Genomic DNA, 26,855 nt, shown 5'->3' with positions numbered 1-26,855 from the left:
GCTTGTACATTATATTTTCTTTCAATGTTTTTAAATTTAAGTTCTATTGTTTTGTATGTAAATATGTGGACCCAGGAACTGTTATTAATGAGCAAAAAGTTACTGTTCAGGGCAGTGATTCTGTTTAATAATCAGACAAATTGTAGACGAGCTTTTTAAAGCCATATAGTTTTAACTCTGTACAGCAGGTACCGGCCTGTATTATTGTAACAATAACTCTAGCAATGTATAGTGTATCTATATAGTTTGGAGTGCCTTCGCTTCCATGTGTGTGTTTTTTCGTTTCTGTTTTTCATTTTGCAGATACTAATTGGTCTCAATATCCATGTCTCCCTGTCCCACCCCCTTCCCTTTGAAATAATGGCTCACTCATAACAGTGTCTTTGCCCCTTCCACAGTTACCATGCTCAGGAGTGGAAAGAGGAAACCATAATCATTTTCATAATCTCATTTCATTCAAGCCCTACCTTTGTTTTGGTTCTGAACATCTGTTTCCTCCTCAGTAGCAGTGACCAGTTCCATTTCACCCAGGGACTTAGTGTAGTGCCAGGGAGCCCTCGAGCCGGAGAATATGGGATAGAGTAGATTTTGCTCGTCTCTTCCCCCAAACCCTAACCATGGGTCTTACAAACAGCAGATTCCGGGAGCCTTCTGCCCTCTCTCTCTCTCTCTCTCTCCATTTCATCTACTTCCCTCCCAAATGAGAGAAAAAAGAGAGAGAGAGAACTGGTTTTTGTAAATCGATGTTTCTTAATACTTGTATCGGTTTTGATACACGAGTGGTCTAAAATGCTGTGGTGCAATTACTAGCGGCCGCTGCACGATTGCCGCCTGCGCGGTGGGGACTGTTGTTTTCACAAGGGAACTTTCCTCCCCCCTGTCACCTCTACCCCTGTTCAATGAAATGTCATTTTAATTTATCTTTTTAAAAAATCTGTTTCTTACTGTGTGCCCATCATGAAGGCCTTTTTTGAAAGAAAAAAAAAATCAAAATTACTTGTTTTGCCTCCAAGTACTCCATATAAGATGTCTCAAGTAGAAGAAAAAAAAAAAAAAAAAAAAACTTTACCAAACCAAAGCTTGCTATTTTTGAAATATCATGTGTTCATTCCAGCAAGGCAGAAGACTGCACCTTCTTTCTAGCAACATGTTGTGTCCTTTTTTTAAAGTCCTCTTAATTTTTAGACACATATTTTTTATTTGTGTTTTAACAAAGCCTGCCTAACCAGTCATCTTGTCTACACCAATGCAAAGGTTTCTAAGAGGACTATTGTATTCTCTATCCCTGTGGATATAAAGACACTGGCATTTCATTTCTTTTTCCCTTTCCTTTTTAAGGGATTTAACTTTGGAATCTTCCAAAGGAAGTTTGGCCAATGCCAGATCCCCAGGAGCTTGGGGGTTTTTCTTTGTTTTAAACCAAAATTGTATCGGATTTCTTGTTCATGTTAGTTGATCATCTAATCACAGAGTCGAACACTTTCTCCCTTATATCCCTTATATAGAAAAATAAGTATGCTTTACAGTAAAATCTGTCTTTTCTGGTAGAAACCTGAGCCACTGAAAATAAGACAACTAGAAGCAGAGTAGAGCCCCAGACTAAGGTCTGTGTTTGAGAGGCTTTGAAAGTAATCTCTGGGGTTTGGATTATTTTCACAAGGGTTATGACATTTTATTCAAGTTTGTTGCTCCATTTGCACCTCTGCAATAAAAGCAAAATGACAACCAGTACATAAGGGGTTAACTTGACAAAGTAGACTTCCTTGTGTTAATTTTTAAGTTTTTTTTTTCTTAACTATATCTGTCTACAGGCAGATACAGATAGATGTATGAAAATGTGCTTGCCTGTAAAATTTGCATTCATAAATGTGTTGCCGATGGATCACTTGGGCCTGTACACATACCAATTAGCGTGACCACTTCCATCTTAAAATCAAATCTAAAAAACAAAATTTATTATTATATATATATATATATATAAAGGACTGTGGGTTGTATACAAACTATTGCAAACACTTGTGCAAATCTGTCTTGATATAAAGGAAAAGCAAAATCTGTATAACATTATTACTACTTGAATGCCTCTGTGACTGATTTTTTTTTCATTTTAAATATAAACTTTTTTGTGAAAAGTATGCTCAATGTTTTTTTTTCCCTTCCCCCATTCCCTTGTAAATACATTTCGTTCTATGTGACTTGGTTTGGAAATAGTTAACTGGTACTGTAATTTGCATTAAATAAAAAGTAGGTTAGCCTGGAAATGAAATTAAAATTCACAAGTGTGTGGTCTTTATTTCAGTACCCAACCTTATTTCCTTCACCCTATCTATTTTGCCAATGCATTATGTAGTCACATCACCACTTCATTCCTCGAATTAGAGAAACACAAAGCTGTTAACAAAAGTCAAGATATGAACACTAATTCTCATTCTCTTAAATGATCTTATTCCATTGTATAGCCCCAAGAGGTGCAGCTTCCATCTTGGAAACCTTTGGAGTTGATGTTGAGGAAGCTATGCAAACATTGCTTTGAAAAGAAAGAATACAAGCCTGAAAGGGACAAGTTTTTTAAAATGTGTGTAAGCTGCTGTCTTTGATTCCTGTGCTCATGGTCTGGTGTAGCTGTTATTTTCTTTTAACTTTCATCCCATTAGTAATGGTCTTTGGGAGTATCTGTGAATTATATGAACACCACAAATAGTGGGGCTGTACCTCCCAGGTAAACCAACACATGTTGTGTTTGAGTCTGCTCATTTCCAATACTGGATGATGTATGTAAACATGTTATGTCTCTTAGTGCAAAAAGAAACATCTTTTTTGGGGGGCTGGCTCACTCCATCAGGCCTAATCTAAAGGCTAGATATAAAGTCATGTGACTGCTGCTTCAATAAAAACAAATTTATATTGGATAAAGTCTGGTCCTGTATTTATTGTTGTGGTGGTCGGCCTGGCTAATATTTATAAAATAAACACTTTTACCAGTTGCAGGGGTTTCGGGGGAAGGGTGGGTGTCAGCACAAATAGGCAAGATGTCACTTGTGTAATGGGTTAAGGACTTTAAAAGAAGTAGTGATGAACCCGTCTTTTGAGATCATCTCTCAGGTGAGCAGTGACCCTGGGTGCCCATTGAGAAGGGTAGTTATGAAAAGGAGCACTCAGGTTGCAACTCCCCTTTGTGGAGAAGTCTGAAGTGAACAAAAGCAGTGGGGTGTTCACCCCTCTCGGGTGCAGGACTATTTCACCCACTCACTAGCACCTTCAGGTTTAGGAGCGTTGCAGTTATGTTAAGGGGAAGACTGAAGCTGTCATGGAAAACGGTATGATGAAGCCCACGAGTTGTCACAGGCTGTGAAGGAATGGTCCATTAAGTGTATGTTTCTCTTCTCAGAAAAGAGAGGACACAATGGGCATTCTCACGAGTTGCTGATATCCAAGCTTTAACTGGATCCTTATAGTCCGGACCAGGTAGAGATTGGTGGCAGAGTGGCTCTGTCTTAATGGAGCCAGAAGGTAAGCAGTAACTTAACTTGGGCTTCTCTCCTGAGCTTTGGAGACTGACTCCATCCTCACCTGACTGAGGCAAGACCTAGACAAAGAATGGGGGTCTCAGGGATGCCTAGAAACTGATGCTAAGTTCTACTGCTCAAGAGCTCAGTGAAGGGAGTAACAGGGATATCCAAACATTCAAGAGCAGGAAAGTCGACTTTGGCTCCTAGCCCTATAAACTGGACATCCACAAAGCTGCTGAAAGGAAGACTGCTGTGTGAGCTCTTTGGTGCACCTAACCTTGAACCGTAACTGCACTTGGACTACACTTAGTTTTTATAATATGTGTCATCCATACGTACATATCAATTCAATATTTGTGAAACTGCCCGGGTATTTTTAAAATCAATACTGGGAGATGGGTGTTTCTACATCCCACCTTAATCACCTTGCTCTTACCTTACCATAGTCTACACTTAACAACCATTTCAGACTCTTGAGTGAATGGCACACTCAAAATTATTTCAATGGGAAAGAAGAGATGTATATGGTACAGGAATATATTTATATTTCTAAATGAGTGTAATTAGACACAATTACTGGGGGCAAAATCTGCAATGTGTTTGGAAAGAAGAACTCCTTTTCCCTCAGATTCTTTTCTAAAAATTAGTGGGTTCTACATCCCCTTGATGCAGAAGAGGCTGGGGAATCTGGAGGGGTGACAGAGAATATGTTTGTTTGCTTTGATGTATAGTCTTAATGACAAGTTCTCCAAGTGTGATCTTGAAAAATGGTAAAAGTGAATATCTGTTCCTTAAAATTCAGTTAACTTGTAGCTTCATTTGCATAAAAACAGTCATTTAAAATTACTACATTTTGAATGGTATGTAAAGGTTTTATATGGAATAATTATTTTTATGAACAAGCCAAGTTAAATAATGCATTTTTTATGTTCTCACACCAAAAGTCTTCATATATGTAAAGGGCAATAGTAAAATATGTATTATAAAAATAGAAATATATACAAATATATTTCTCTTTCACCATCCCCATATTTCTTTTTCCCCCCAGAAAGGAAGGCCAAAAAAGTTTAAATCTCTAACCAAAAGTTAGTTATTTAAGTCCTCTTGCCCTGATTTGACATTAAACATAGGATCATATATGATAAGCCTGGTTCTTAGGTATGGGATGCCCATAATTTGTGAAAAATACAGAAACATTTTTACTCAAAATGGTTATAAAGGAAAGGCTGTCATACTCTTTAGCTTTGAAAACATGTGTAAACAGGAACACATTTATTAACTGCTGTCCATATAGCCTCACCACGGAGTCCTCAGTGTTCCAGTCTCAGGAGGAACCAGTCCCAGTTCGGTTGTGAAGCTGACCTGCATCAAGCCACATAGCCCCATCAAGGTCAGGATCCATGTCTGAGTCAGCGTGTACTCCCCACAACAGGTAGCATATTGTCTGTGTGTAATGATGTGTTTTCATGAATGGAGACAGGATGAGGGAAGAATAAACAGAAGAGGATATGACAAGCTTGTGACACTGAGTGCAGGCCTTCTGGCCTCCCTCTAAAGGACTCCCTCAACTCTAATGCACCTGCATTAGCGCACACAGGCCTAGAACTCACAGAGCAACTTGGGACTAGAGGTTGTGGGTTGGGAATGGCTGGCAAGTGGGAGAGGAGGGGTAGCAGATGAAGCAGTGAAAAAACCCAAGAAGCTAATGAACTTGGGTGTGGGCACAGACCCTCAAATGCCCAGCCCCAGGCGTCCTATCCCCTCTCCCACCATGACACTAGATGCCCAGACCCAGGGCCCCTTCTAAGGGGAGAGGAGTGCCTTGCCTCTCTAAGGGCCTGACCTAGGGGTCAGCACAGTCTCCATGTAAGGCACTTGGGCTTGGCTATCCCCAGACCGAGCTGGGGGCTGAGGAGCGCTAGCCCGCCATCATCACAGCTGTCTCTGTGAGACCCCTGGGGAGGCAGGACCGTCTGTCACTGTCAGCGTCCATCTGTCTAGCCCCAGGAATGGTGGCTCCGGCTCCGAGGGCCCCAGCTCTGCCTGCCCTGGGGTGGCCAGTCAGGCATTTGTGGTGCTGAAGAGCTCCTGCATGAGTGGGGTGGCGAAGGGGTGAACGTCATGGATGCGCAGTAGCTGCTGGGTGTGCTCGGCGCTGATGCTGCGGAGCTCGGTGAGTATGGCCATGATCTTCAGGAACAAGAACCTGCCGGCCAATCAGGGGGACAGTTGGCAGTACAGCCTGCCCTGCCCCCACCCACCAGAGCTGGAGCCCCTCTGAAGCTGCACATGTTTGAGGGTTTTCATCTCAGGACCTCTCAGGTAAGCCAAGAGACAAGGCTCAGCTGAATTCCTTAAGCTTCCACGGCAGTCTGTGGACAAGGGGGCAGAGCAGCCTGGCACCGTTGAGGTGTGGACCACTCTCCCCACCCACATCTCCTCCTCCAGGCTTCAGTCTCCGCACACAGGGACATCATGGGGAAACAGGCATTCCAGACACTGCATGAACAGGACAGTTTGGGGGGATCCTCACTGCCATGGCTAATGAATGGGCATCAGGACCAAGGGGAGAAGCCGTGGAGGTGGGGGCTGCAGGCAGCAATCCCTCCCTGGATCTAGCCTGGGATCCAGTGTCTGAGACACACCTCATGCCTCAGGTTCCCCACAATGCCTCATGGCTCCATACAGGGGAGGACTGAGCAAAGCAAGACACCCAGCATCCCATGAAGCCAAGCTCAAAAGCCAGCCGCAGCAGGCCAAGTAAGGACTCGAGGTTTTGTGTTCGCGCAAGCACACCCAGCGCTGGCCTTCCCTGGTCATGGCCCAGGCTCGGTACTGGGTCACAAGGGCTGCTGGGGCCCAGTGAATAGGGTGGGAGCCCCTGTCTGGCCAAGCCCTGAACAAGCAGCCCTCCTCCCTTGGGTGACCAGGTCCAAGGAGTTTCCTCCCCTGTTACCTGGAGTTTGTCCTGGGAGGTGGTTAGGCAGTTAGTGCTCCAGGGTGTGGGCCGTAGACTTGACCGGCAAGGACCTTCCTCCGACCCCACCTGTCTGGCTGTGGGCCCCGGGGTCAGCCACCCTGAGCCTCCAGTCCCTGGCAGGATATGGTAGCACTTGCTGCATGGGGCTGTTTTCAGGATTAAATATGATGTGCATGTAAACTGCTTGGCACCAGGGCTGGCTCTTCTCAACAAATAGTAGTTCTAGTTGACTGGCTGGAGACCTCAATGAAGGCCACAAAACAGGGCCCCAAAGCCCTGGTAATCAGAGGCTGCCTCAGGACAAGCAGGGCCCTGGGGGCAGGGCTCACACCCTCACCCTCCCTGTTTGCGGCTCACCTGTGGGCGGGCTGGGGCCGGTTGAACTCGATGTAGGCCTTCAGGGTCATGGCGAACTGTTCCTGCAGCTGGTCTACCACGAGGCGCTGCACCACACCTGGGCGGTCTGGTGGGGAGGGGAAGGCCACGGGGGCCAAGATAGGCTTGGTCCATCCCAGAGGGGACAAATGGCTAGCCAACCACCTTCCAGAGCCAAGGATTCCCAGGCAAGGAAGTGAGGGGGTTGCTAAGAGGGCTTTGCATCACCCCTCTGACCCTGGGAGCAAAGAGCTGCAGTCCCCTTCCTGGCTGAGCAGTGAGTGGAAGGCAAGGCCATCAGTTGGGAACCTTCCCTGGGGAAAGCAAAGGAAGGAATGCTGCCCCCGCCCTTGGCTGAAGCTGATGGGGTGTGAGCAAGCCTGGGAGACTAAGGGAGGGGCAAGGGGAAGCCAGGCAAGGCAGATGTGGCTCTCACCTGGAGAGAAAAGGGAGATGGCCTGCATAAGAACGTACTCCTCCTTATGCAGCTGCAGCTTCTTCAGCATATAGTGGAATTTCAGCACAGGCTCCAGGAGAAGCTGCTGGAAGCCACCTGTGGGTGGGTGCAGGCTGGAGGGGCAACTTCTCAGGGAGCTGACCCAGGACTCAGATTTCCCTCACCAAGGCCCCCTTTCCCATGGCCCGATCTCCTGCACTGCGATCCCAGGACCCACGGATCCTGGTATGGCTCCTCTCCTCCCTCCAGGTTGTTTTCCCACCCTCTGGCAGGACAGACAGGCATCTCTCAGGCACCTGCAGGGTCTTCCACGCAGTAGGACAGCCGACCACACTCCCAGGTCCTGGTCTCTGCATTGAACACCGTGTTGAATCTCAGCTGGCACAACTCAAAGGCGGCCCCCTTCAGCAGGGAGATCTGGTCCTCTATGGGCAGGTCCCTGGCAGCAAGGATAAGGAGGGGATGCTGGCTTCCAAGGAAGCTGCCACAGGCCCGCACCCACTCCGGTAATCCTGAATCAGGGTAGGGGTGGCGAAGAGAAGAGGCGGGATGGGTCCTGCCCCTGAGCACGATTGCAGTAGCCTTCGAATTGCCTCCACTCTCTCCCGCTCACAATCCAGCAAGCAGATTCCTCCTCACTGCCACCTTCAGGGCCCCTGCCACCTTCAGGGACTCTCCACTGCTGATGTGGCTGGGTGTCCGGGCCCCTTACAGCCCAGCCCCATCTCCTCCAGCTCCCTGCACAGCCTAGGCTCCTGGTCCCCGGCTTCATACTTTCTGCCTAGGTTTCCCCATTTGGAATGATTACGCCTTTGAAGTGAAGTGTTGTTAGCCGCTCAGTCATGTCCCTTTTGCAACCCCATAGACTGTAGCCCACCAGGCTCCTCTGTGGATGGAATTCTCCAGGTAAGAATACTGTAGTGGGTAGTCATTCCCTTCTCCGGGGGATCCTCCCAATCCAGGGATCGAACACAGGTCTCCTGCACTGTAGGCAGATTCTTTACTGCTGAGCACCAGGGAAGCCCTTTAGTTTCACTTAAGTAAATCCTGCTAGTCCTTCAGGCCAAGCAGTCCCTATGCCTCCTAGAGGTCTTTCCGGAGTGCAGTCCTGCAGGTGCCTCCAGCATGAGTGCCATGCAGCAGGGCAGTCTGCTTCCTGCTGTCTGTTATGAATTAGCTGTGTCTGCTCTTTCCAGGCAGGCTGAGTGCCCTCAACCCCACCCCCAGCACTGAGCACAGGCCCAGCCACAGTGGCTGCTTCCAGTCTCTGTGTTAGACTGACACAGTGACTTCCCCACCTGAGTGCTGTGCTGCGCTTAGTCACTCAGTCATGTCTGATTCTTTGTGACCCCATGGATTGTAGCCCACCAGGCCCCTCTGTCCATGGGGATTCTCCAGGCAAGAACACTGGAGTGGGTTGCCATGCCTTCCTCCAGGGGATCTTTCCAATCCAGGGATCAAACCCGCATTGCAGGTAGATTCTTTACCGTCTGAGCCACCAGGGAAGCCCTCCCTACCTGAAAGCCCCCCACCACCATGCCCCACTAACGGAGGCATTCTACCTAAAAGCCCAGGAGGGAGTCCTTGAGGAGGACCTGTGCCTGGCTTTGGTCTCCTCAGGCGTTTAGCCTCTTCTTTTAGATCTGCAATGTTGAGCCACAAATGCCACAAAGTTGATCATTTCCTTCTGTGTCCGCCCCAGTCCCCTGCCCAGGACCTGGCAGGGGGCCAGCTCTGAAGGCTGTATGCTTCCAAAGCTGGCCTCTCTGATTAACTGAGATCCTGTGCACCTGCCTTAACCTCGGTGAACCTCAGTTTTCTATCTGTGGAATGAAGGTGAGAGTAACACCTGCCTCCTGGAGTGGTTGTGCTCAAAGCTGATCGTCACAAGAAATGAGTGCCCTCCCACCCTGGTGGTAAGTCCTGGGTCATCGGATGGTCAAGGGGGGATCTGCTGGGTCCATGGGTGAAAGTGAGTCCCTCTCCCTGCTCCCTTGACCTACTTTGCCACAATCTGAACCCCACTCCAGCCTGTGACAACCCTCACTCCAGTAAATAAGTCCTGCATGTCACCCACAGGGGAACCCATGGGCTCCTGGCAAAGAACCTGCCCTCTGCCAGCGGATGGAGTCAGGGCTCCTTGTGTGATTCAGTTCCACCTGCCCAGGCCCAGCCTGGTGGGCCTGACCCCAGGGAAGACACACCTGGTGCTGCCTCACACTGTGACAGGCTCCCTATTGTGGGGCTGTGGTTGCCACCACACCAGTAGGGCCCAGAGCTTTTCAGTCACCCCAGTTGCCCGGTGGTTGTTGCCTACATGCCTAGTTGGGGAGTCCCAGCCCATTGTCCTCCTTCTCAGCCTTCTCTAGCAGCAGACTGCTGGCGACACAGCATCTCTTCCTAGCCCTCTTCTTCTCTCTGTGGGCCTCCTTCCTTTTCCTTCCAACTCTTCCATTGCTCTTGAACTATCAACTTGTGACTCCCACCCCTTGGCAGGAAAATGGGGAAGGGGCATCACTCTCTGAACATCCACATGTGTGTGCTGAATGCTCTTCCAGAGGTTTTTTTATTTCACTTAACAGCCCTGCAAGGCAGGCATCATTAGCCCCAGTCTAGCAGATGAGGCTGGAGAAGGCAATGGCACCCCACTCCAGTACTCTTGCCTGGAAAATCCTACGGCGGAGGAGCCTGGTGGGCTGCAGTCCATGGGGTCACTAAGAGTTGGACACAACTGATCAACTTCACTTTCACTTTTCACTTTCATGCATTGGAGAAGGAAATGGCAACCCACTCCAGTGTTCTTGCCTGGAGAATCCCCAGGACAGGGGAGCCTGGTGGACTGCCATTTATGGGGTCGCACAGAGTCAGACACGATTGAAGCGACTTAGCAGCAGCAGATAAGGCAGCTGAGCCACAGGTTAGATAGCAGGCCGCAGTCAGAAAGCTAATGAGCCACATAGACAGAGAGGACGCCACTCCCCCACACGACCAGGTGCCCTGGGGGCAGAGGTAAAGGCGTGTCTTTTGGCACCAGTGTCTCCAAATGCAGAGCAGTCCATCCTAGACCCTCTGAACCTGCTGGCCACACCCTGCTCCTTTCCACACCGTCCACCCAGCCCGTGTCCTACCTGAAACAGGAGATGACCTTGGCAAAGTTGATGATGCCTTTGAACATGTAGGTGGACACGTCAGCGATGTGGGGCAACAGGGAGAAGATCTCTTTCCCGCCATTGTCGGCTGGGGGCTTGTAGTTCCAGACGCTGCCGTCCTCCCCCCGAAGCTGCAAGGAGAGCTTCACTGAACATAGCTCTTCCCTGATCTTTCTCCACTTGGCGGCTTCTTCCCTGGACTGAATCTGCAGAGGCTCTGGATTCTGGCGGCCACTACTGAGCACATCTGGCAGCTGGGGCATGAGCCGGAAGTGGGAGAGGAGAGAGGAGAGACAGAATATATATTCTCCCAAACAGGAATTTCCCCTCGGCCCAGACAGGCGCACGCAACCACAGCTGCTCCCTGAGAGGACGTACCGTGGCCGGCGTGTTCAGCCCCCACCCCGCCCACCACCCCACCCCCACACAGAGCGCTGGTTTCTTCTCTTCTCTTTGGTGGGTCTCTGACTTCACGATCCCTCACATTCCTGCCTGGTCAGAGATGGGTTCGCTTCCTGCTTTGGTGGAAGGTGAGGGGGCCTCCATCGAGGGGTGTGTCCCGAGTGTCCCTGAACTTGCACTCAGGAAACTCAGAAAAGGATCTGAGAGCTGGAGATGGAAAGAACAGACTCTGGGGGCCGCTGGCTACCAAGTCTGTGAGCTGGGTGGGTCATGAGATGCCTGTGAGCGCAGGTGAAAAGGGGCACTGGGGTCAGACAAGCTGCCATTGCTGAGGTCACTGAAGTTTCCTGGATCAGTGAAAGCAGTGCACAAATGCCATGTCCCCTCTGCGTCTGAATGCCAGCAACCCTGGTGCAACTCAGCCGTCTGTAACTCCACTGCTGACTCAGACTCCATTTCTACAGGCTGTAGAAGGAGAGAGCAGAGTGTCTCAGACCTGAGCATGAGTTAGAATCACCTGAGGGGTCTTGTCATAGCACAGACTGCTGGGCCCTGCCCTCAAAGGTTCTGATTCAGGGGTGAACTGAGGATCTGCTTTTCTAATAAGTTTCCAGGTGCCGCTGCTTCTCCTGAGAGTCCAGGGGCCGCTCTTCCAGAATCCCTGGGAAAGAGATTGGGGTTCTGAGGAGCAAGCACAGGAGCAGAGCCATCTCGAAAGCCTCATACCCGGAAATTCTTGAAATGAATGAAGGTGCTGTCAAAGGTGTTCATCTGGGCAGTCGTCAGCTCCCGGATCATCATTAGCTGCTCTTCAGTCAGACCCTTGGCTCCAGGGGGCTGAGTTTCAGTCCGTTCTCTCTTCTTCCTCCTGATCAAGGCCCGTCTCTGCTCCACAGCTGCATCGGACATGATCACTGCAAAGAAAGCCAGGAGCAGACTCAGGCAGCAGCAGGGGATGGGGACAGCCTGGTGACAAAAATCCTGCCCTTTTCCAGACAGTCAAAGACTCTGGGCTCCTCTGGAGAAACCCTTGCGGGGAAGGACGGGTGTGCTGCCTATGACCGTGGGGTTCAAGACAACTCTGTGGAACAGTGGTTATTGCTCTGGCTTCTGGATCTTAAGGCACCAGGCTTCACTGACGGCTTTGCCACTTTGTAGTGGTGACCTTGATGGGCTTCTTCCCTCTCTTTCCTTCCTGGTAAGCTGGAGTGACAGTGCTCACCTCACACTGCTCTTAGCATGAGACACTGCATGGGAAGTGCCTAATATAACTGCTTCTATGTCATAGTTGTTTCATAAATGTACCTGATTATTTGTTTCTGGTGTATCAGATACCATTAAGACTCCCGAGAGTCCCCCAAGATCTCTGGGTCTCGGAGAGCGGGGCTACTGCTTAGCAAGAGGTATCTTCTCCAGACACTTCCTGTGTAGCCTGGGCCTTTAAGGTCATCCACGGATTTCTGGAGCCCACTTGTGTGTGCAGAGCAGAGCTCTGGGGGAGGGGGTCCTGGTAGGGAGGGGACAACAGGCACAGCTCGTCTGTAAGAAAGGCTCTCTGCCAATGCCCAGGGAACCTGGCCCCTTAAAGGTTGCCCAAGGTCTCGCAGCCCTCTGTGACTGTTGGAGAGAAATACACCTTGGAAACTTCCAGCCTTTTCCCATGCTCTTTAATCTCAGAGTCCCTGGGAGCACAATTATACCAAAGATGGACAAGGGAATTGAGAACCCTTCTGTCACTGGCTGCACACAATTCCTTGAGGATGCTAGGTCTGGGCCACTGGTAGAAGGTGCAGGTCAAGCACACCATGAGTCTCCAGCTTCTCATTCCCAATTCAGCTCCCCTGATTTGGCTAAAACTATTATGAAGGGCACAACACGAATCACGCGAGTGCAACTGAGGGCAGAGTGGGGTACGACCCTGGCCAGAGAGAATCAGGCCTCCAAGAACAGAGAATGGCGATAACACTCCACTTCTCCAGTCCCTCCAGGACAAGCCGGGGACCTCAGGTTGCTGTCTGCCCCTGTGTGCACGCGCACATGGATGTTCTTGCACACACGTGGCTCACATGCCCATTCCCGCTCCCTTGGCCTTTGCTCACTCTCTTTCCTCATGCCGCTCTCCAGGCACTTGCGAAGGCGGCAGGCCTGGCATTGACGCCGGGTCTTCCGGGTGATCTCACAGGTGCCCTTCCGGAAGGGGCACCGGGGCCGGGCATTGCGTTTCATGGCCCTTCTGCAAGAGGACAGAGAGCAGAAGATAGGACGCGTTGTGTACCCTGGCTTCTTGTCCGCCCCTGACACGGACACTGGTCACACCCTCTGTGGGCTCTGCCTTTGCCTCTGAGTTGGGTGGGGTTCATAGGAAAGGTACAGACCAGGGCTCTTCAGGCTTCTGTGGGTGCCCAGAGGCCTCCAAGCCTGCTGGAGAAGGGGAGCTAGGTACTAGACTGTCCTCAGCCTCCACATGGGAGGCGGATGCTGCTCAGGGCCTGCACCGGAGCTGCTTCGTGGGATGCTTCAGCACCCTGAGGCCCGTACCCTCTCCCCTTCTTTTTCCTAATGCCCAGGAACCCCAGGAGAACTGGACCAAGTCTCTGTGGAGGTGGCTTCTTCCTGGATTTCTCCTTGGAAGAGGGGACTGGAGGAAATCTGGCCCCGGGTGTGTAAGAAACATAAGCCTCCTGCCTTCCCCAGTCCCCATTCTAGATTGGGAGGTCAGAGGATGCGTACGCTACGGGAAACTTTCTACCTCACTGGAAAAAGGCTTCACCTTGCTAACTGCCGCAGGGGAAAAGGGAGGCTCAGAGCCCCATAATGGTGGAGTGTCTGGGCACTGTATCCTCGTGTCCCCAGACAGCTGTGCCAGATGGGAGACAAGGTGGTAAATTCCTGCTAGAGACCCCAGCACACACACATCCTCCCCCACAGCCCAGCCATCCTGCACTTCACCAGAAGACCCAGCCAGTGGGCCCCTAACTTTATCCCCCTGTCCCGAGTTTTCACAGCTGAATGCTGCTGCTGCTAAGTCACTTCAGTCGTGTCTGACTCTGTGCAACCCCATAGACGGCAGCCCACCAGGCTCCCCCATCCCCGGGATTCTCCAGGAAAGAACACTGGAGTGGGTTGCCATTTCGTTCTCCAATGCATGAAAGGGAAAAGTGCAGGTGAATTTGCTCAGTCCTGTCCGACTCTTAGCGACCCCATGGACTGCAGCCCACCAGGCTCCTCCATCTATGGGATTTTCCAGGCAAGAGTACTGGAGTGGGGTGCCATCGCCTTCTCCGTTCACAGCTGAATAGATGGAAACAAATTCTTCTTTGGATCTAGCCTCTGGCTCTGATCCAGCAGTGTGGAAAATGAAAAATGGACAGTTGTGGCTACTGAGTGGACCCTTGGGGCTGATCTGGGAGACCTAAGGCCAGGAGCCAGACAGCCAGGGGGTGTATTTCTCAGGCCCCATCCCCTCCCCTGCTGGGTAAGAGACCCCTGGTAACTGAGGGAAGGAGCCCACGTTTATCAGCCATACTGTGGATTGGATGCAGGGCTACAGATTGTGCAGAGCTTTGCAAACTTAGTTCTTAGAACCCTACGAAATTCATTTGGTCATCTGCCTGGCACAGATGAGGAAATGGAGTCTGTGAGAAGACACCGCTCGCTGTCCTCAGGTAGAGGACAGACTGAAGTTTGAATTCAGGTCTGCCTGATACCAGGATCCAAGCTCTGACCCCTACAGTGAGCCACAGGGAGAATCCAGGTCTGGCTCAAGCGCCCTTCCTCCTCTGTGCGACCTCATTGGCGGATGCCCAGCTCAGGGATCTGTCTGGGGCTCTTTGCTAGTGACCAGTTCTAGAGCTGTCTGGGGCTCTGGTCTAGGTGATGTGAATTGAAGGATCTTCTGGGAAAGATTTCTTTGCTCTTAGAAGACAAGAGGGGCCTTTCTATTCCTCAGCTGAGCCCTGTGGTTCGCAGCCTGAACCCCTGGCACTTTGCTGCCCTCAGTGGAGCAGGCAGGGTAGCCACTCTCTGATGGCAGAAGAGGAAAAAGGACTGACTGCTGGGCTCACCAACGCCTTGAAGGCCTCGGACTTCTAGATGTGAGAGGTGACATGTTCTCCTTGTTGTTCAGCACCGTGAGTGGAGAGTTGTTGCTCGTAGCTTCGCATAGGCTGAGCACCCCACACGGATGTTCATTTCTCCCTGGAGCATGAGGGCTTCCTGAGCTGACCTCATGCCTGGGACCTCAAACTTGACCCCATCGGCTCCTAAACCAGGGTTTCTTCACTCTGGTCAGGAGTCGGGGCGGGGCTGGGTGGGTCCTGGGCTGCTGCAGTGCATTACTGGGCTCCTCCTGGCCTGGACACCCCACTGTGGGTTTTTTCCTACACCCAACTGTCTGGCAGCCCAGCTTTGATGGGACTGCAAGCTGGATCTTTGTGCTGGGGTCCATTTCCATTTAAATGTCCAGCCATCAGGAGGAACTCTGAAGAGGTCAAGTCAGCTGGCTGTCCTCAGGATGCACGAGGGGCCCAAGTGTGCCCCTGCAGCGGGAGCTGCCCTCTACATACCTGGCCCTCCCTTCTTTCCTGGCTGGCTTCTCTTCCTCTTCGTCTGAGCCTGCACTGAGCAGTGTCATTGTTCTTTCGTCAGCTGAACAATGTGACCTTTCTGTTCGAGCCTGTCTTGCTATGAGCTGGGACTTTTAGTCCTTAATATTTTGGATCTCTGTTTCTAGGTGAGCGGGTGTGTCATATTCTTTGGTTATTTTATGCCATTCTTTATTTAACACCGCTCCTTAAGAGTGATTTGAACTCTTGAATTTTGTGGATTTTCAAATTCTTTCTCCTCTTTTACTGACTCACTTGCTGTCTTTGCTATTTTTTTTTTAATTTTTTAAAATTTAAAATCTTTAATTCTTACATGTGTTCCCAAACATGACCCCCCCTCCTACCTCCCTCCCCACAACATCTCTCTGGGTCATCCCCATGCACCAGCCCCAAGCATGCTGCACCCTATGACAGACATGGACTGGCGATTCAATTCTTACACAAGAGCACATGGAGAAACAAAGGGAGATCTTAATGGAAAGGGGCCTTTCCTGAGTAGAGTAGGAAAATAGAAGATGATTTCCTCTCAGATGTTAATGGTTCTCCTGAGACTAATTAGGAGGACTTTGGATGGGCCACCAGCCCATGCTCTGAACCTGGGCCTCTGAAGCTGAGGCCCTGAGATGGTACCCAGGAAACTAGTGGCAGAGCCCCAGTTAGAGGTGACCCATTTTGTAGCAGGTGGGTGAAAGTTGATAGGTAACTCTACCTGAAAAAGCCCTTGCATCCTTCACATGTCATGACATTGAAGTGATAACCAGTGGCCTTGTCCCCACATACACGGCAAATCTGGGAACCCTCTTCATCCTCGTCTGCGCCAAGGATGGGATTTGTAGATGCAGAGTCAGCTTCTCCACAGTGCACGAGGTCAGCATGGTTCCACTGTTCTTCACGGCCCACCTCCAGCTTTGCTTCTGAGCCTCTTGGACTAGAAGTGAGGACACCACAGAGCATGAGAACCCTGGACGGGGGTGTGCGGAGGCAGCCGCAGTGTGCATCTCTCCTGTTTGGTTTTGTGGACACAAGAGCTGACTTTCCATAGAAGAAACGGGGGTAGAGGACTAGAGCTAGAGAGAAAGATGTTAGCGTGATATTTGTGTTCAATAAGGGGGCCCTGGAGTAAAACACATGGACGAAGAACATGGGAGAGAGAAAAGGTAGAGGAAGAAATGAGAAGGAAAAAGAAAGGAGTCTCTGGGTTGGACCAAAGAATGAATACTTGGATAGACTCAGATTAGGAGGCCATGAGCTGGTCACACGGCCTGAACGCGGGGAAGTCCGTGGGACAGGACACTTGTTCTGGAATTGAGGAGACCCAAAGAGCTGGCCCCTCAAGTGTGTTGTGGCCCAGACTCCCAGAGAGAACTGGAAAGGCTGAGCAGAAAACCTGTTTTCAATTGCGTAAATAAGCAGATGAGGAGAGAGAGGAGCCAGGCTCACAGCGCAGAGAGAGAATACCCAGGTCCCAGTCAAGCTGGGGGGTAAATGAGTCAAGAACTCACACCCACTCACAGAGCTGTACTCTAGATGTCCTCTCCAGGCGACTTTCACCTGGAGGGTGTGACTTTAGTTCTACCTGGGAGTAGGCATAGCGGATGGTGGGCAGACACTGGAAACTGCCCTATTCACTGCTCTTCCCCAGAGACTCTCTAGGCCACCACACCACATTTCAACACACAAATTTCTGTTTTTTAACAGCATAGCAGATGAGAACTGACCATTTCACATATAAGAATGAATTAGAAATGAATCTGTTCCATGACCCTGACCCTTCAGAAAACTGCAAATAAAATAGACTGACTGGAAACTTGAACTGACCAGGTATGTGGAAATTTTTTCTGATTTTTTTGAATTATAATTCTGACCTCATACAGGCTTGCAGGAAAAAAAATGTATATACTTTGTGTGTCCAGAAAAGCCACAAAGAATTTGATTGTAGGTTGTTAGTGCTCCTAGACATCCACAGAAGCAGAATTAATCCTCCCCACCCCCCACCTCACCCCATAGAGGAACTCACCTTCCACCTGGACACAAAGAATCACACAAGTAATTTTCAAGGAATATGAGCAAAAACTCATAATCATGAATAAAAAGCTAACATGGCACCATGAGCAGGAGACAGTGAAAACAATTTACAGCAAGATTAGATCTGCAAAGACGCCTGAATTATCAAGCAAAGAATGTTTAAATAAATAGAAGAGGCTGACAATCAAAGAAAGAGAAAAAGCCTGTGAAACAACTGACCAATCAGATTTGTAAAATGAATAAAAACTGACCATAAAATCTGAACAAACAGCTATATAAACCAATGATAACAATGCTTGGGAGTTGAAAAGAAAAGCAACACACAGCTAAAATACGCAAAAACATGTAAGTCAGAAGATGGATGATCACAATGAAAGTTTTCTAAGGTTCAATATTGTTGAGGGAGGAGAAAGATAATAAATCAGATTTTAATTAGTAGAGTGTGCCTGTTAAGATTCCTGAAGTTTTTTAGTTGCTCGATCATATCAAACTCTTTGTGACTCTGTAGACTGTAGTCCACCAGGCTCCTCTGTCCGTGGAATTCTCCAAGCAAGAATACTGGAGTAGGGAGCCATTCCTGTCTCCAGGGGATCTTCCCAACTCAGGGACTGAAACTGCATAAGATTTCTAGGCAACCCCTAAAAGTCTGGAAATAGAATGCGTAGCTTAAAAGCTCGTAGAAAGGGAAAAAATGGAAGAATAAAGAAAAGTCCACCATAGAGAGAAGAGAAACTGAAATAGCATGATGGAAAGAGCAAATATATTGATAATTATATGTAAATGCAGTTGATCCTTGAACAGCACAAGTTTGAATTGGGTGGTCCACTTGTATGGAGATTTTTTTCAGTAAATGTATTGGAAAAATTTTTGGAGATGGGTGGCAATTTGAAAAACTCATAAGATGAACCACATAGCTTAGAAATATTGAAAAAATTAAAGGTATCTCCTGAATGCATAAAACATGTGTAGATATTAGTCTTCCTTACATAGGCATAAGATGAGAGGTAGTTAATATAAAAATCAGTAATGTGTTAGTTCTCTCACTGTTTTATAACTTTGTTTACATTCCCATACAGTATGCCGCTCTTGTAATTGAAAACATTGGGTATCCTGTCATCACAGGTACTTTTTTTAATGTCACAGTGTTTTCAATAATATGTTTGCCATAAAAACCAAATGATGATTCATTTAGAGTATAGTCCAGGCTCTGTGAAACAACCCTTTCACTTGCATTAGACAATCATAAAACAATCATATTGCTGTTTCTTACTTATCAATGCATGAATCATTATACCTATAAATAAATATGAATTTCTTTTTCACATTATCTTTTCATTTTATATCTACTGTTAGTAATATGTATAACATCTATATCATAATGATGTAGCTACTGATCAATAATTCATCTTGTAAGCAGATGATGGAAACTTACAGTATCCATACAGTACAGTGCTATAAATTTATTTTCTCTTATGATTTTATTAATAACATTTTCTTTTCTTTAGTCTACATTATTGTGAGATACTTTATTGGAAGACTGATATATATAACATACGTGTTATAAGCTTATAACATATAAGCACGTGTTAACCAGTGGTTGTTATTGGTAAGTCTTTCGGTCAACAGCAGACTCAGTAATGCAGTTGTGGGGGAGTCAAACCTTATAAATGGATTTTTGACTGTGCAGATCAGTGCCCCTAACCCCTGTGTTGTTCAGGCAGTTTACTGTATATTAAACATTCTCTTTAAAGGAGACAAATGGTTTCAACAGATACCTGGGGCTACCTAAGGTTCAGGATTAGTGCTAGAGAATAACGGATGGTGATGGATATTAACTGCACTGACTGTGATGATCATTTCACAATATGTACAAGTACAAAATTATTACATTCTACATCTGAAACTAGTGTAAACTTATGTCAGTTATACCTCGATAAACACATACTACTACTACTAAGTCGCTTCAGTCTTGTCTGACTCTGTGCGACCCCATAGACGGCAGCCCACCAGGCTCCCCTATCCCTGGGATTCTCCAGGCAAGAACACTGGAGTGGGCTGCCATTTCCTTCTCCAATGCATGAAAGTGAAAAGGGAAAGTGAAGTCACTCAGTCGTGTCCGACCCTCAGTGACCCCATGGACTGCAGCCTTCCAGGCTCCTCCGTCCATGGGATTTTCCAGGCAAAAGTACTGGAGTGGGGTGCCATCGCCTTCTCCGTGGTAAACACATAAACATACATACTTTTTTAAAGGGATGAGGCAGAAAGATACTAAAATCATTACTAAGAATTATTGAAGCTCAGTGTTCTAGGTCCTTTGCAAAAGATAACTCATTTATTCATCATAACAATTATCACAACAGCAAATATGTGTTGAATATCTTGCACACACCAGATACTCTGTTATGCTGGTCTTTTTTCAGATTCTCCAGGAGCTGAAAGTCACTCTTTTGGCAGAACTCCAGGGTCTGCTGTGAAACACTAACTGCTCCACAGATGCAAAAAGTGTTCCCAAATCAAAGAGCTTTACAGGAAGGGAAAATTTTATAAGTAAGGTCAGTTTTCATTCCAATCCCAAAGAAAGGCAAAGCCAAAGAATGCTCAAACTACCGCACAATTGCACTCATCTCACACGCTAGTAAAGTAATGCTCAAAATTCTCCAAGCCGGGCTTCAGCAATACATGAACTGTGAACTTCCTGATGTTCAAGCTGGTTTTAGAAAAGGCAGAGGAACCAGAGATCAAATTGGCAACATCCGCTGGATCATGGAAAAAGCAAGAGAGTTCCAAAAAAACCATCTATTTCTGCTTTATTGACTATGCCAAAGCCTTTGACTGTGTGGATCACAAGAAACTGTGGAAAATTCAGAAAGAGATGGGAATACCAGACCACCTGACCTGCCTCTCGAGAAATCTGTATGCAGGTCAGGAAGCAACAGTTAGAACTGGACATGGAACCACAGACTGGTTCCAAATAGGAAAAGGAGTGCGTCAAGGCTGTATATTGTCACCCTGCTTATTTAACTTCTATGCAGAGTACATCACAAGAAACACTGGGCTGGAGGAAGCACAAGCTGGAATCAAGATTGCCGGGAGAAATATCAATAACCTCAGATATGCAGATGACACCACCTTATGGCAGAAAGTGAAAAAGAACTAAAAAGCCCCTTGATGAAAGTAAAAGAGGAGAGTGGAAAAGTTGGCTTAAAACTCAACATTCAGAAAACGAAGATCATGGCATCTGGTCCCATCACTTCATGGGAAATAGATGGGGAAACAGTGTCAGACTTTATTTTGGGGGGTTCCAAAATCACTGCAGATGGTGACTGCAGCCATGAAATTAAAAGACGCTTACTCCTTGGAAGAAAAGTTATGACCAACCTAGATAGTATATTCAAAAGCAGAGACATTACTTTGCCGACTAAGGTCCGTCTAGTCAAGGCTATGGTTTTTCCAGTAGTCATGTACGGATGTGAGAGTTGGACTATGGAGAAGGCTGAGCACTGAAAAATTGATGCTTTTGAACTGTGGTGTTGGAGAAGACTCTTGAGAGTCCCTTGGACTGCAAGGAGATCCAACCAGTCCATTCTGAAGGAGATCAGCCCTGGGTGTTCTTTGGAAGGAATGATGCTAAAGCTGAAACTCCAGTACTTTGGCCACCCCATGCGAAGGGTTGACTCGTTGGAAAAGACTTTGATGCTGGGAGGGATTGGGGGTAGGAGGAAAAGGGGATGACAGAGGATGAGGTGGCTGGATGGCATCATGGACTTGATGGACGTGAGTCTGAGTGAACTCCAGGAGTTGGTGATGGACAGGGAGGCCTGGCATGCTGCGATTCATGGGGTCGCAAAGAGTCGGACATGACTGAGCAACTGAAATGAACTGAACTGAACTGAGGCTGTTGGAGGAGGTGTTCAGCTTCATTCAGGAGCCATTAGGCATGGCGGAACTTGGGGCTGCGGAGACAGTGGCAGGTATTCTGCACATAAACTAGCAGCTTTGGAGTAGGAGACAGGTGGCAGTCCGTCCGCCACTGGCATGAGTGCCCTTCCTAAGAGGGGGTGTGACACACAATGCATGTGTCACAGCAGGAGCTCAGTAGAGACACATCAAGAGGGTGAAAGAACTGTTTCCAAAAGGACAGAGGAGGGAGATACACTTAATCCGCGTCTGACTGATGCATCCCCCAGCTCCTAATGAGGTGACATTAGAGTTAACACCAGGATCTCAGTCCATAGTACTTTTGATGTAGCTTGCTTTGTTTGGCCCAAGTTAAATAAGCAGATCTAGTACATTCTGTAGTTCATCCTCTCAAATTGAGGTGTAACAACAGGTGTCATATGAGAGGTGTAAAAGGTGTTTTCTCCGAAGATGGTCCCCAATAAAGCATACCTCTCACTTGCATACCCTGGTATCATCCCTCTCAGGATGAACCAGGGATGGTCTGTGACTTGCTAAAACCAATAAGAATAGTGGAAGTGACACAGTGCCAGTCCTGGGCCCGAGTCATAGGAAGGTCTGGCTGCTTCTGCTTTTGCCCCTTGGAGAGCCTTGACCACCATGTGAGAAAGTTTGTCTACCCTGATGCCACACACTGAGTCCACATGGAGAGGGATGGCCATCTGGGATGGCCCGGATGGTGGAGGCCTGTTGCCTCTTCTGCCAGCTGTCCCCATCAGGGTCTGGACGTGTGAGTGAGCAGTCTCAGATGTCCCAGCCCAGCTTAGTGTCATGTAGAGTGGAAGAACTCCCAGCCGAGCCCCATCAAGGCACAGTAGTTCGACAGAAAGTGAAATGGTGGTTGGTTTAATTGGTAAGTTTGGGGGAGGTTTGTCACTTGGCAAGACATTAAGGAAGCAGGTCACTTGGAGCTCTGTTAGATGTAGGTCTGAACTGGGGTGAACAGGGTGCCAGCTGACACCCCCAGACTTGTTCCTATTCCACTCTCACATCAGTCCTCCTTATAGAATGACACTGTGTGGGCAGGAAAATGACAGCGACTAGGTGATGGTACGTGCCAGCCACATCTCTCTTTCATATGAATTTAATAAGACCAGTTACCTGTGCAGCTTCCATCCAATCTAGCCGTGTTTACTCTGAGGTTTGCACCTGCTCCTCGCTGCCTGTGAAAGTGTGAACTCTAGCAGAGGACTGAAATGAACAACTCTTGTATTCCCTGAAAGTAAAATATTCCTTTAGTGAGGCTTTGCAAAAATAATTAATTGTAAAATGCAGTATTTAGGCTGAATATACTAAAGAAGGGATAAATTAAATTCTCAGCAAGGAAAGGCCATCAATAACTGATTGAATAAATTAATAAGTTATACATGACTGGGGCTTGCTGCCCTGGGTGCACACGTCCTCACCCACTCTTAGGGTGAGTGATGAATTGACATTGCTTAGCTAGAAGGAAGTGGAGCCAGAATTTGAACCCAGGTCAGCCTTACTCCGGAGCCTGTGTTCTTAATTCAGCATCCTGCTCTATCCTTCACAAGGTGTGTTTCTGAATGGGTGAGCCATTTGTTAAACCCACTTTCTGCGCAGACTTGTTCCTAGGCAGGTCCTCCATGTCATGGAATCCCTTTGAGGTAGCTCTCTGTTCTTGGGCAGAAGGCGATTCCCTGAGATTCTCAGGTCTGGCCATCTCAATGCTGATTATAGCAGGAGGAACCAAGGAACTCTGCTGCCGCTCCAACCACATCCAGAGGCTTCTGGTCCCGCACCCTCTGGAGAGCTGCGGGTCTTCCCTCTCACGGTCAGAGGAGCATGTGTCTGCCCACTGGCTCTTGACCAGTTGCAGGGAAGCTCCATCTGTATTCCAGATCCTTCACTTTCTAAGCAGAGGTTCATGTGAGCAGATGGCCATACCACTAAAAGCACCTGCATTTTTTCCAGGGTTGATGCGGACTCATTGGTTCTCAGCCTTTGTATTAATGTTTTTGTCATTGTATATATTGGAGCCTTTTCCTTTTTTTCTCACCCGTCATGGTCTTAATTAAGCCCTTAGAAAAACCAGCTTCAGCGAGGGCTCTTTGGAGAGCTTTGGAGTGGTCTGCACATTCAGGCTGGTTCCACAGCGTGCTGCGTAGGAAACTGCTGAGACTGCTGAAGGCTCAGTCCTCTGTGCATGGAGCGTGGCCTGACCAGGCTGATGTAAAGAATACAGTTACTTCATCTGCTACGGTCTGCAGGTCGCTGTTAAATTAGGAAGAAGGGAATGACATACATGTGTGTACACATGGGGATGATTAACCGTAACCAAATAGGACCCAGCTGTCCCACCATCGGAAGGCCAGAGGACTTTGGATTTTGCTCCCTGGGGCGTGAGATGTGGCAGGTACTGTCCCGCTGTCGCTGTCAAGATGGCCTAGCCCCTGCCACTGACCTTTGACTCACTTTCTCTCCTCAACTCACTTCTCTGGTGCTCGGGAGCCTCATAAATAAAATGGAAAAGGCCTACATGGCCTTTGGCAAGGATGAAAAGGAAGAGCAGAGCGTGCTGTTCTGGGGGTGTTACCAGCTCACCTGTCTATCCATAGGCTGATCCAGCAGGGAAAGAAGTGAAGAAGGGTCTGTGGAGACACATGCCACTCAGAAGCCAGCCCAGAGGGACCCCCGGAGTGGAGGGCAGGCTATTCAGGGAGACAGATTTGAACTTGGGGAGAAAGGTAGGAGAGTGGTGTGTCCAGAGACCAGGGGCTAAGGGGGCACATTCTAAAGAACATGTGACTTGTTTCTGCTGTAGAAGGAGCCAGGATCCCTGGAGTGGGGAGCGAGGGGAGCAGCACAGGGCTCGCGGGTGACAGGGGAGCAAGGAGAGGACAGCAGAAGCAGGCTTCAGGATGGGAGCTAGACAGAATCCGGGGCGAACCGGGACCGACAGAGAAGGACGATGGGTTACAGGAGGCTCACAACGGGAGCCTGGTGCTGTGAGAGCACCCGGAAGTTTCAGGTTCTGAAATTAGCTGATTGAGACTCTGCTTCAGGACCTGGGATTTCAGGATCCTTGGGGTTAAGCTGTGAGATGCAGCGCCCCCCAGCTCCAATGTTAAAACGATCTGAGATGGCCAGTGATACAGGATAGGTGGCTGATCATGACTCCAGATTAGAAAACATGAGAAAAAAACATGATGTGAATGCTGCTCAGCCGCAAAAGGAACACGTGAAAGGGAAGGACCAGAAGCTGCTGGGAAGACTTTGCCTGGGGCCGAGTAGGAAGGTGGGAAGCCATCAGCTAGTGACATTTGGAGTCACATGGAGACGATATGAGCGGTGCTGTGGCTATATCTGGGCCAGCAGTCCAGAAATAAGGTATTGATGTGGGCCTTGGACATCTTGATGAGCAAGAAAGATGCCCAGTAGGAGTTCCAGGGTTTTGAAGTTGAGCAGAGATGTAGTGCTTTACTGACTATGGCAAAGCCTTTGACTGTGTGGATCGCAATAACCTGTGGAAAATTCTGAGAGAGATGGGAATACCAGACCACCTGACCTGTCTCTTGAGAAATCTGTATGCATGTCAGGAAGCAACAGTTAGAACTGGACATGGAACAACAGATTGGTTCCAAATAGGAAAAGGAGGGGAAAGCTGTATATTATCACCCTGCTTATTTAACTTCTATGCAGAGTACATCATGAGAAACGCTGGACTGGAAGAAACACAAGCTGGAATCAAGATTGCTGGAAGAAATATCAATAACCTCAGATATGCAGATGACACCACCCTTATGGCAGAAAGCGAAGAGGAACTAAAAAGCCTCTTGAGGAAAGTGAAAGAGGAGAGTGAAAAAGTTGGCTTAAAGCTCAACATTCAGAAAACGAAGATCATGGCATCCGGTCCCATCACTTCATGGGAAATAGGTAGGGAAACAGTGTCAGACTTTATTTTTTGGGCTCCCAAATCACTGCAGATGGTGACTGCAGCCATGAAATTAAAAGACGCTCACTTCTTGGAAGAAAAGTTATGACCAACCTAGATAGCATATTCAAAAGCAGAGACATTACTTTGCTGACTAAGGTCCATCTAGTCAAGGCTGTGGTTTTTCCTGTGGTCATGTATGGATGTGAGAGTTGGACTGTGAAGAAGGCTGAGAGCCAGCGAATTGATGCTTTTGAACTGTGGTGTTGGAGAAGACTCTTGAGAGTCCCTTGGACTGCAAGGAGATCCAACCAGTCCATTCTGAAGGAGATCAGCCCTGGGTGTTCTTTGGAAGGAATGATGCTAAAGCTGAAACTCCAGTACTTTGGCCACCTCATGCAAAGAGTTGACTCGTTGGAAAAGACTGTGATGCTGGGAGGGATTGGGGGCAGGAGGAAAAGGGGACAACAGAGGATGAGATGGCTGGATGGCATCATGGACTCGATGGACGTGAGTCTGAGTAAACTCCGGGAGTTGGTGATGGACAGGGAGGTCTGGCGTGTTGTGATTCACGGGGTCACAAAGAGTTGGACACGACTGAGCGACTGAACTGAACAAGAAGGAGGAATTCTCACTAGAGCGGGAGAGGAGCCCTGAGAGCGGAGTGAAAGAAACTGAAGCCAGAATGAGGGTCCCAGCTGTGAGCATTGCTCCAGGGGAGGAGTGCAGGCAGGTTAGGAGATAAAAAGGGCAGATGAACGGCAGTGGAAGAGAAACCGCTGGTGATGAATGCTTTTCGTAAGGGAGCTCGAGAAAGGCTTGGGGGCTGCTGGTTCATGCTGAGCCCCAGAAAGAACCCCAGAGAGAAAATCAGACCAAGTGCAGAGTTTTAGCCATAACAAGGGAGAAATAGCTAACCCTGAACCCAGGAGAATCCTAACATTTGCCAAGCAGGAGATTTATGCTGTTCCCAGGGTAGCAGTTCAGAGGCCCGAGTCCCTCTGTGCCTGGCCCACTCTCTCCTCACCCCCAGGCCCTATCTGTCATTCTGGGCAACGCTTAGGGCAGCGGTTCCCCACCTTTCCAGGCTTCGTTTTCATAGAAGACAGTTTTTCCAAGGACCAGGAGTGGGGGGTGAGGTGGAAGGGATGGTTTCAGAGGGATTCAAGCACATCACATTCATTGCGCACTCGGTTTCTATTATTACTGTATCCGCTCCATCAGGTATTAGATCCTGGAGGCTGGGGACCCCTGTCTTGGGGAGTGTCCACACGCTGCATCTGCTTCAGGAGGTGACTCTCCAGGGCACAGATGGGAGGAGGGTCACTCTGAGACACCGGTCAGCCCCACTTGGCACTCCCTGGCCTTCCTTCTGGCCCATGAGTCCACAAGTCACCCACTCTGGCCAGCTGCAGACTCTCTCCAGCTGGCCGTGGGAGAGACTTCATCAAGTTTTCATTTAAGTCAGTGGGTGAGTAGAGGTGCCGTGAGTCAGCTTATGT

The 26,855-nt window shown here is 48.5% G+C and overlaps 1 protein-coding gene across 15 annotated transcripts in view; it reads right to left on the bottom strand.

Annotated features, from left to right (window-relative positions):
* Window positions 1-4,746: 4,746 nt before the first annotated feature.
* The window catches only part of NR1I2 (nuclear receptor subfamily 1 group I member 2), a 32,528-nt gene continuing 10,419 nt past the window's right edge, over window positions 4,747-26,855 (bottom strand). Inside the window, exons 1-10 of one of the 15 annotated variants that reach the window (XM_069555034.1) lie at window positions 23,479-23,693; window positions 22,560-22,674; window positions 16,186-16,404; window positions 12,972-13,105; window positions 11,599-11,786; window positions 10,450-10,724; window positions 7,618-7,760; window positions 7,301-7,417; window positions 6,847-6,952; window positions 4,747-5,715 (exon numbers count right to left, since the gene is read on the bottom strand). In XM_069555034.1, the coding sequence (XP_069411135.1) occupies window positions 5,571-5,715; window positions 6,847-6,952; window positions 7,301-7,417; window positions 7,618-7,760; window positions 10,450-10,724; window positions 11,599-11,786; window positions 12,972-13,105; window positions 16,186-16,217 (1,140 nt within the window). In that variant the 5' untranslated portion in view covers window positions 16,218-16,404; window positions 22,560-22,674; window positions 23,479-23,693 and the 3' untranslated portion in view covers window positions 4,747-5,570. Of the gene's footprint in view, window positions 6,009-6,465; window positions 6,636-6,846; window positions 6,953-7,300; window positions 7,418-7,617; window positions 7,761-10,449; window positions 10,725-11,598; window positions 11,787-12,971; window positions 13,106-16,185; window positions 16,405-22,559; window positions 22,675-23,478; window positions 23,694-26,855 lie in introns of those variants that run through there. The other 14 variants (XM_069555107.1, XM_069555055.1, XM_069555044.1 and 11 more) reach the window with 14 other exon arrangements.

The sequence above is a fragment of the Ovis canadensis genome, chromosome 1 (assembly GCF_042477335.2).
Source record: "Ovis canadensis isolate MfBH-ARS-UI-01 breed Bighorn chromosome 1, ARS-UI_OviCan_v2, whole genome shotgun sequence".
NCBI classification, from domain to species: Eukaryota; Metazoa; Chordata; class Mammalia; order Artiodactyla; family Bovidae; genus Ovis; species Ovis canadensis.
Note: the sequence above shows the minus strand (reverse complement) of the source record. Positions and strands in the feature narration are given on the sequence as shown.